This window comes from Phytophthora infestans, genomic scaffold (genome assembly GCF_000142945.1).
Source record: "Phytophthora infestans T30-4 supercont1.5 genomic scaffold, whole genome shotgun sequence".
Taxonomy (NCBI): domain Eukaryota; phylum Oomycota; class Peronosporomycetes; order Peronosporales; family Peronosporaceae; genus Phytophthora; species Phytophthora infestans.
The window spans coordinates 1928442-1938973 of record NW_003303754.1 but is presented as its reverse complement, the minus strand read 5'-3'; the positions used below and the strand labels follow the sequence as shown (position 1 = coordinate 1938973).

Below are 10532 nucleotides of genomic sequence, written 5' to 3'. Positions count from 1 at the left end.
GGTCCGTTCTCTAGTGCTTGTACTTCACGCTCCTTCCGGTTGTGCACAGTGACAGACACTTGTCCTGCTCGTAGCTGTACGTACGTTCCAGTGCATCGAGATGGTCGTTCGGGGCTACGTCCGAGTCGAGATACTCCCTCGAGCTCTTGCAGTTGACACACGACACACAACTGGCGCAGTAGATGACAGGACTCGAGCTCGTCCCATCGCGTTTCTTAGGATTCAACGGTAACTTGATAGCCGGCGCCAAGCACGAGCCGTGGAAGCCTCGATCACAGTGTCCACATAGCAACAGCGACTCCGTCTTCGCTAATTCCAACGACGTCCTCCCCCGTGTGCGTAAGTGTGGTGGTCCACCATTGTTCGCCGGTTAACCAGAAAACAGCTGGCGCTCACTCTCTGCCACGCCACAAAAGGCTCTCGGTTGGGCCCACGAAATCTCGCCAACATCTGGCGATTGCAACAACCCCATATACCCAGCCATTGGTCGCTGTCTCGAGTCGAGCGCACTCATCCAGACACGCAAACGAGTGGAACCTTCTCCGCAGTCCACGCAGAAGATGAATTCACTAGACAGGCCGGCACTCCCACACACGGCACACTGATCCAGCCAGCTGTACGTGTGCGCCGACGTCCGTGTCTGTACGAGTTGAAACAGCGCGACAAGAGAGCGCGACGTGGCAATACGCAGCTTGCTCTGGTGCACGAACGCGTCGTTCGTCACGATCCGTCGCTCCGTCTCCACCGCCACCGCGTTCCCATTCGATGCAGCCACACCAGCGTCACCGATAGCGTCGCTCCTGCTCTTCACTGTTGATTCCATTCCGTTACTGTTCGTATCGCTGTCGTGCACTGACGCCGCGTCCGATACCAACGCCGCAGCGCCAGTCGAAGGCCCAGCGTTGTCTGGAACGGCCTCCGAGCCAGCATCCGAGCCGTTGTCTCCGTCGTCTTCGTCGTCAAACTCGTCGTCCTCGTCGTTCTCTCCACCTTCGCCACCGATCGACTCGCCCGTGGCCTGAGCCAGCGCCGAATTGTTAGGCAACTGCCGCTTCGCAGCCACTAACAGCGCGTCATAGTGACGTCCTCCACGTTGTTTCATACGCGCCTTCGGTGCCGTCTGTCGGAAAATCCGCTGGCCTTGGCCGTAGAACCGCCACGCCTCGCGCCAGATCAAAAAGTCGCGCTCCTTCGTGTTAAACGTGACGGCGTTCAGACACATGAGCTCGAAGTCGTCTCGGAACGCACGGAGGTTGACGCTCGTGTACTTGCCCGCCAGGATCTTGTGCTGCATCGTGCTCAGATCCATCGGCGTCTTGATGATATCGAAGTACGTGGGTGCAATGGCCTCGGTCACGGGCTCTCGGAACAGCACCAGCTTGTCTTCGCCGCCCAGGCGATGCAGAACATGCAGCATGCGCACCTTCCGACACGTCAGACACTCGTAATTGTGCAGCATCTTGGGGTCGTAGCCCGATCCGAAGCGTAACGAAAGCGCAAAGTCTTCCTCCACCTGCTTGGCCGTCTTCGCGGCGCCGTCATCTTTAGCTGCACTACTCTTGCCGCTGGATACAGCAGTGCGTTCCTCCGACGGACTCCGACTGCCCACAGGCGTCGAGATCGACTCTGCATCCACCTCGCGAGTATCCCGAGCGTCTGACGTACCCGTGACGACATCTAGAGCGAACTCACGAGCACTACTGCACGCGTGGAAAGCCGGATGTGGATCTGGCTCGCAGTCTGCGTGGATCCAGTGGTGACACGTCGCACACGTCAGCAGATCCACACTGGTCGCCAGCTGCTCGTCGTCCAGCACCAAGTTGCAGACGCCGCAGAACCGATTCGCCTTGTAGTACGGGATGCACGTGGTGCACAGCGCAGCGGTCTGTAGCGGCAGCCGCCATTGCGACCATCTGGGACTCGGCTCTTCTCCTGCGCGCACTTCATCGCTTTTCCGACAGCGACAGCCAGCACACGACGTGCAGTCGCTGCACACGAACGGCGTCTTGAGATCTGCAACCAGAACGTCTCCATTGTCTGGACTCACGAGCGAAAGCGGCGCGTGTGGCGGATCACAGCACGTGGCGTGGAACTGGTTGTCACACTGGGCGCACGCCAACAGCTCTTCTTCTACAGCGTCCGTGTCGTCCTCACACTCGTCCGCAGTCAGCAAACAGTTGCTACACGTAGCAACCCGCATCTCCGCGTCTCTCTTCTGCTGCCGATAACGCGACGCCAGTTTCTCGTATAATCGCCTTTTCCAGCAGCTCTTTCGAGTGGAACTCCCCGGGGAGGCCTCCCCCCACGTCCGAGCCACTCAACTCGAGCAGAATAGCGACTTCACTGAGTGTACTAACGTCTTCCAGATGATACACTACGCCGTCCGTGCCTTCAAGTAGATCAACCACGACGTCATCGCTCGTATCTCCGTTTTGACACGTGAGCGTGTGTTTCTTCGAGTCTTTGTCGAACGTCCTCACCATATACGCACCCGGTACCAATACACCCGACAGGACCACGATAACTTTCCCGACCAACACGTCCGCGATCTGCGTGCATCGATCAAAGGCATCTGACGCCCGTTTACCTCCTTTCGTGAGCTTCACGGGCGGTGGAGTGGACGTTAAAACCCGTCGAAAACCCGCCACTAACGCTTGGAAGAAGCGACTCGAGCACTCCGTCTCCATCTGCAGCTCTTTCTGCGCGCGTTCCAGTGACTTGGACAGCAACTCGTCGTCATTTCTCGTGTCGGGAGCAGCAAAGCGCTTCATGCTTCGACAGAGATACTTGGGCACCCAACACGACACAAACTGCGTCGTCTCCACGTGCTCACTGCTCGCAAATACCCGGACAAGACGAAAGTTCACACGCGCAGCGGTCTCCTCCTCTTGCGTCGGCAGTAAAAGCTTCTTGGCCAGAGCGTTCAGTCGCAGGACTTGAGCCGGCCACCACTGGTTCTGCAGCGCTGGCGTCTTCACGTAGAGCATCGTACGCGTGCCAATCACTATGGGGAACGTGTACAGCGGCAGCGACGCCAGCACGCCGTCTTCAAAGCGGATCGTATGGTGCTTGGACGGGTGCGTAGCGTGGAAGGCCACGACTCGCCCCATAACCCACTGCTTGTCCCACTGCAAGAACACGCCGACACTCTTTCCCACCAGCTCGTACATGCGGCGTCGCTCTTCACGCGAGTTCGGGATCTTCCCCACTCGAATTACCGCGTCCATATCCGAGACTTTGGCAGCTGTAGCACGCAAGAGACGGCCGTAGACTTGCATCTCCAGCACCATCTGCTTGGAGAAACGCGGCCGCTTCTTCCGACCGCGCTTGAGAGCGCGCAGACACGGTTTACAGAACCACGGACGCGCAGGGACTGCAGCAGCGTCGTCCGTGCCGAGAACATCGGCCATTTTGAACTCTACGAAGCAGATATCGCAGACAATGAACACACCGCTCTCTTCGTCGGCCATGTTGCTAGCGGCCACGTTATCGCCGGGGTCTGCCACGACCACCGTCGGGTTCGTATAGCTCCAGCCACTTTTCAAGCCCTCGAACTCCGTACGAAGACTTGAAGACGACGCCACCATCGTGATCGGCTTCGGGATGAGGATCCGTGGACCGCTAGTGTCTTCTACAGAAGCACTTCTGGACGATACGCTCGTGGGTTCCACCACTACAGCACTGCCTTGCGTTGCAGGAGGCCCACCAAGCTCTGTTTTCTGCAATTTAATGCTCTTCCGGGTCTCTGTCCCTCGACTTCGCTTCCTACTTACCGCTGTAGTCTTCGCTTCAAGGCTGGCGTTCGAAGCAGGCTCCGAGCGTCTGCGTGTGTATTCGACTTGTAAGTTTCGACAGGCTTCACACAGCATCACACCGTCCACTGTGCCACTCGGACGATGCAAACGATCCGCAGCGCTGCCTCCTGCGTGAAATCTCGTATCGCAGCCCACACAGCGTTGAAAGCCTTCACGAGCGTCACTACACGCTGGACAGAACCACTCGCCGTCCGGGATCTCGAGCAGTGGCGGGTTCAGTGTCAACGGATCGAACTCGTGGTCGCAGCCATCACACAACAAGACCGTCACGACCACCTCAAGCTTAGGAGAAGGAGCTTGTAGCGCAGGTAAGGGCCTGTTCCCACGCCGCGTGGTCTTCTTGCGACTCTTGCCTTGCTGCGCGCTACACGTTGGACAGAACCAGTCGCCACTGGGCACTTCAGTGAGCGGGGGATCCAGTGCCTTCATGTCGTACTCCCAGTCACACAAGTCACAGATCAACAGCGTCACTGGGACCAGAGACACCGCCGCGCTATTCACACTTGGAGCGGCACTCGCAGCGTCCATAACACAGTCGTGACAGAACCAGTCTCCGTTCGGAGCACTCGTCAGCGGTGGCTGGATGTGATTCAGGTCGATTTCACGTTGACAGCCCTCACATTTCAGCGTTGTCACTAATTTCGGAGCGACCGCCGTCGACTCTGTCTTACAGCTGCATGCAGAGCAGAACCAGTCGCCCTCGGGGGCTTCTGTCAACGGCGGATTCAATGTAGCCATGTCGAACTCGCCATCGCAGCCGTCGCAAATGACTACTGTCACTAAAGCGAGGGATTGGGCAACTGACGCGCAATGAGCACAACACCACTCCGTCTCGTCCTCTAGGGGCGCGTTAGCCAGCACGTGATCCAAACTGGCGTCTGTGTCCTGAGCGTCGCAGAATTCCTGCAAGCAGAAGCGTCCCTTGCACATACAACAGTCCGTCCACCACTGTACTTGACCCTCTGCTTTGTCTTCGTCGTTCACTAGCAGCGCAATGGTGCGCGTCTCAATAGATCCGTCCACTAGCTGCTTCGCCTGCTTGTTAGTGTCCAGTACACACGGCGCACACCACCCCAACGAGGCTAGAGACGACGAGCGACGTCGTTTCTTGCCTGTTCCGCGGTACACTTTTTTCTTCTTCGCATCTCCTCCATGGCCAGCTTGATAGCGACTCACACAGCGTCCGTGGAGACGTGCAGTGTGGCAGTTCTGGCAGTTGGTCTTCTCTTCAGCGGGTATCTGCACCTGTCGACAAGTCGTACACACCTCCACTGCGGATGAATACACGTCCCACTTGGTATCGTCATCATCCACAGTCATTTTGTCTTCGTTTTCGTCATTTTCTACCAAGAATTCACGTTTTCGCGTCGTTTTCCCGTCATTTGTGGCGGTTTGAGGTCTTCGCACGTACGGGAAGGCCAGCGCCGGCACTAGAATTGGCAGAGCGTCATCTTCTAGAGTCTTCTTCTCCTTCCTGGTCAGCTTTGTAGACTTGGAGCGACATTTCAAGCACGTAAAGGTCGATTCCCCCGTCTTTAGCCCGCTTCCTAGCTCGAGTAGACACTGAGCATGGTAAATACCGTCGCACACGCAGCAGCGAGCCACTTGTACGCTAATTTTCGTTGATGTTGCCTTCTGTTCGTGTTCTCCCGTCGAAATCTCATCAGCAGAAGCGATAAAACCCATTCTTTTAGCTCCCGAGAGGGGGGCTGAGACGCCTTCAGTGCGCGCGCTCTGTGGGGAGGAATCAGACGATTCCGCCGCGGGGACTACGCCCACTACCTGCTCACACACTAGACACGCAAAATTCATCTCTGATTGAGGCCCAAATCCTCCTGGAAGACGAAGAATCGATCGCGCAGAACAACGCCTCCTGCCGCAGCTCCCCGCGTCGCGGAGCCAAGAACTTTTTGTTTCTAAAACAGGCGTGAAGGGGCGCCGTGCGCGGATTGGTAGAAACTCAAAGGTTATGCTGGTTTGGTGTACAGATGGTGTGGATTCTGACTTCAAGTACAAATCAAATAGCTTCAGCAGCAATGGCGTCGTCGTCTTGCTGATATCGAATAAGATAGAGCTGCTCACTTTAGCGTCTCAGTAGGCCTGCTAAGAGCTATTAAAGTCAATGACAAGCCAGAAACTTGCTCTCCGGCAAACTCACGTCGTCTTCAGAACGTCGAGTCAACCGTTTGGCAAGAACCGCAAGAAAATTCACCATCGCTCTTAGATTCACAAACAAGGCAGTATCTTATATCGCTTCCATCACTTTCGCTACCAATAATGTCCTTTAACGATTCGTAATATCTAGTACCCCTTCGAAATCCGATTCTTCCCGCCGGAAAGGCCAGCTCTCAAATAAGTGCTTCGATTGCTCATTTCTGCTTGGAGTCACCAGCTGGTTTCTGCTTTCGCACCTCTTCATGGTCACACTTCCGAACTTCCGCGCTAGCCGCCACCTCATCGACTCTCACCTGCGATGACCAAGACCCTCCGCCGACCGCTTCCACCTTCACCACCGTTGCTGACGTCCGTGGCCTTCGTCTGCCGTCAATGGCTGCGCATTGAGGCGCTAGACCACGTGACGCGCGAGCTGGACGCGCTGCTGGACAACTCGCAGCTCTGGACGCTGGCCGAGGCGTGTGGCGCCGGCCATGAGCATCTCGTAGACCGAATTGCCGCGCGAAACATAGCCAAGATCCGGAACATGGGGAAGCTGCAGCGGCAGGCGCTGGCCACGTCGGCCATGGCGTCGGCCGCTGCGGGAGGCCACATAGCAGTGCTTCGCCGCCTGGCGGTACTCTTCCCGCAGGCACGCGTGACCAAAGCCGTGGAGGCTGCGGCCCGAAACGGGCGTGTCGAGGTGCTTGCGTGGCTTCACGAGCAGCAAGATACGCTGGAAGTGTTCTGGGGCGCTCGCGAGATGCTGGTTGCCGTCCGTGGTGGCAACCTAGATACAGCGCAGTGGCTGCATAGACACACAACACCACCAGAACACCAATTCTTGATTGACGTGGCCGCGCGCAACGGTGACTTGGCCATGATCCAGTGGCTACACAGCGTTGGCGCGGCGGACGAATGTACGGTGAACGCAGTGACCAATGCCGCCGAGAACGGCCACCTCGAGACGATCAAGTGGCTCACTGAGCACTGTTTCCGCAGCGACTGTCCGTCCATCCGGATGGACCAAGCCGCAGCCAACGGACACTTGGAAGTGATCCGGTATCTTCATGCAAATGGATCGCGCTGCACGACTAACGCTATGAACATGGCCGCCGCGAATGGACACTTGGAGACTGTCCAGTGGCTGCACGAAAACCGAACTGAGGGCTGTGAGCGCGCCGCGATCGATCAGGCTGCAGTAAACGGCCACTTGAACGTCGTGCAGTGGCTCCACGCGAACCGGACAGAGGGCTGCACTACGATCGCGATGAACGGGGCAGCACGGAGAGGCTTCTTTGGCGTCGTCAAGTGGTTGCACGCCAACCGTAACGAAGGCTGCACTACGAAGGCCATGGACAACTCTGCGAAGAATGGCCACGTCGAAATCGTGCAGTGGTTGCACCAATTCAGAGCCGAAGGGTGCACCACAGCTGCTATGGATCAGGCCGCCGCCTACGGACACCTGGAGACGGTCAAGTGGCTTCATGAACACCGTAGCGAAGGGTGCACTACTGCGGCCATGGACGACGCCGCACTGAACGGCCATCTGCATGTGGTGCAGTGGCTGCACGAGAGCCGAAGCGAAGGGTGCACGACTGCGGCCATGGACAATGCGGCCGCGTTCGGCCACTTGGCCGTCGTGCAGTGGCTCCATACTAACCGAGAAGAAGGCTGCACGGCCGACGCCATGGACCGAGCTGCTCGTCAAGGCCACTTCGACATGATCAAGTGGCTTCAAGTGCATCGAACTGAAGGCTGCAGTCTGTTCGCCATGAACAACGCTGCTGGAGCTGGGCGACTCGATATCTTGCAGTGGCTGCACTTGAACTATGGCATGGGGTGCAACAACCGAGCGATGGAGGCGGCTGCGTTCGGTGGCCACTTTGATATTCTTGATTTCCTTCACCGTGAAGATTTGACCCAGTGCACAGCCGACGTGGCCATCAAGGCGGTGGCTGAGGGCCACCTGGAAATCCTCGAGTGGCTCTTTCAACACTACCCGGAGCCAATCCCGTCGGCACGTTTGCTACGCATCGCCAAGCGGCATGATCTCTATTGTGTTGACTGGCTCGTACGGACAGGCAAGGCAGTTGATTATGATATGTGGTGATTGGAGGGCAACACCGGCCAATTAGTCCCACAGCAAGAGTATCAGTAAAATTTGATGTGGTATCTTTATTTTCATCCTACTCATGCTACCGTATTACTACGCAGTACACTACAAACTACAGTACACAATGGGGCAGTTAAGCTTAAGAGAACTTTGCACTTTGCACTTTGCAGCCAAAAACGCAACATAAAATGTACTGCGAACTTACTGGTCGGCCATGAAGATGCAAAGATCAGTTCGCTGCCGCAAACCTCGTGTTTGTTGCAGTCAAACCGTCCTTTCCGCTGTATACAATTTGGAGCACTTTGCAGTCACCAAATCACCTTAGACCTTCACTCCCACTTCAACCAATCGACCATCATTCCTACCGCTAGCGCCTCAATCCACATTTTTTGTTTAAGGCTAACACGATGTCGGAAGCGAAGGATAGTGTAACGGGGTACGTAGCACTAAGTGTACCCTGGTTACATGAAGTGTGACACTTCACACTTCAGGAGTATGACATGTCATACTCCGGGATATTTGGTACAAGGTACCAAGGTCATTCAAAACCAACCATTGGTTAAATGACATTGCATTTCTATAGGTAACTGATAGTTTGTATTAACCTCAAACTTAACCTACCTATAAATATACTCAGTTTACAATCTACCTTATTTAGGTCACTTCGCTCTCTTTAATTAAAGAGGGGACCTGTGAACTGCCGTTCACTGAGAGTTTGTATACTCTCGGAAGATAACTTCCTCTAGCGCAAGGTGCTGTGTGACCCCGTCACACTTGGTAGCACTTGTAGTCAATCCACGCCATCGCGGGTAGACTACCTGAACCTCCGAAGTTCGTTGCCATGGATAGGAACAACTTCTCCCATATGAACGACTCTCAGTTCGAGTCGGTTCGGAAGATGGCAGGCATCTTCGGGATGGAGGCCCTGCAGAGCCTGGTGGTATCAACACCGGCTGAGCAGCTCGAGCGCGTCAATGCATTCGACGCGTACGAGCAGGGCCTCATCGCGCATGTGCGGGAGAACCTGCAGGCTCCGGCGGCGGAAGCAAACCCGCCTCACCCGAAGCCAATACGGCTGAAGGTAAAGCCGTATGAAGGGAAGGAAGGCGAGAACCTTCACTTCTGGGTCCGAGAAGTAGAGCTCGCGATGGACGCGGCTCTGATCTCGACCGAGCAACTGCGTGTTGCTTTTTCACTCTCCAACCTTAGCGGTCGTGCTAAGAGTTGGGTGTACACTCGGGAAGCGACATCCCCTGGATGTTTCACATCCTGGGCTCAGCTGTGCGAACAGCTCCGAGCCGCGTTCCTCCCGGCGAACTACGAGTACCGCCAGCGTTCGCGCTTCCTCGCGTGTAAACAAGGAAGGCGCGAACTGCACGAGTATGTGCAAGAGATACGGGAGCTCACGGCGTCCCTAGTGGGAAACCCACTCAATGAACACATCAAGATGACTGTGTTCATGGACGGCCTTCGAGTGGGCCCCGCACGCACTCAGCTGTTCCGGGTGCAGGCAAGCACCCTTGAAGAGGCGATTCAAGTGGCTCTTCAAGAAGAGTACAGCCATCGCCAGGCGCGTACGCCGGCCTCAGCGTGGCCTGGGAGCTCCTTGTCGGCTCCCGGTCGAACAAGCCCCAACGGACCAGTTCCCATGGAACTCGGGTCCGCCGATCAGCGTGACATCCGCTGCTTCGGCTGTGGGAAGATGGGCCACTTCAAGCGCGACTGTCCCGCGGAAAGACTCCGCAGACGGTCCTTCCCCAAGCCCGTCCTCAAGGGTCGCTGGCAGAAGCCAGGATCCCGGGGACAGGGGAACGCAGGGAACCAGTAGGGGCGGGGCGCCCTACTGGGGAAGAACTAAGTCTTCGTGATGGGTGCGCGGGTGGCGCGTACCACGGGGACTTAGCCCCTGAGAGTCTTCGCACTCTCGAATCGGCGAAGAGCAGCGGCGGGTTGCTCGTAGTACACGGATGTGTACGGGGGTACGATCACCCCTTTAGAATCTTGATTGACTCTGGGGCGTCGAAGAATTTCGCACGCCGCCAGACGGTTGCTCGTAACAGCAACAAGTTGTCCGAAGCTTTGCGAGAAAGCAAGGGCAACGGGACGGTGTCAGTGCGACTGGCCGACGGGAAGGTCGTCACTGTCCCCAACGTCCAAGTGGATCTGGCTGTCAAGTTTGAAGACTTTGACAGCCTCGAACAGTTCACTGTTCTCGATATGGATCCATATGATATGATCCTGGGCATGCCCTGGCTTGAGAAGCACGAGCCCTGGATCGACTGGCGAGGCAAGGCAATCGGTGCCAGCCGCCCTGCGCAGTCCGACAGAGCATTGGTGAGTCATGTTCCCACCTCTGTCAGGACCCGGGGCGCCCGCGAGGGCTGCCAGGGTACCAAAGCATCCGGCAGATGCTTGGGAGTCGTCGACGTATATGACGACTCCGAGGA

At 56.7% G+C, this 10532-nt stretch overlaps 2 protein-coding genes across 2 annotated transcripts in view; one reads left to right on the top strand and one right to left on the bottom strand.

The window, feature by feature from the left end:
- PITG_04185 (histone-lysine N-methyltransferase, putative) overlaps window positions 1-3587 on the bottom strand; it is a gene marked incomplete at both ends in the record, with an annotated part of 7129 nt that extends 3542 nt beyond the window's left edge. Inside the window, 5 exons of the mRNA XM_002905828.1 lie at window positions 60-114; window positions 255-309; window positions 538-2180; window positions 2230-2418; window positions 2731-3587. Of these exons, the coding sequence (XP_002905874.1) occupies window positions 60-114; window positions 255-309; window positions 538-2180; window positions 2230-2418; window positions 2731-3587 (2799 nt within the window). The remainder of the gene's footprint in view (window positions 1-59; window positions 115-254; window positions 310-537; window positions 2181-2229; window positions 2419-2730) is intronic.
- Window positions 3588-6288: 2701 nt separating this feature from the next.
- Window positions 6289-8139, top strand: PITG_04184 (uncharacterized protein; the record flags this gene model as incomplete). Its single annotated transcript, XM_002905827.1, has 1 exon — window positions 6289-8139. One exon carries the CDS (start codon window positions 6289-6291, stop codon window positions 8080-8082), a length of 1794 nt encoding a protein of 597 aa, XP_002905873.1.
- Between the last annotated feature and the right edge of the window lie 2393 nt (window positions 8140-10532).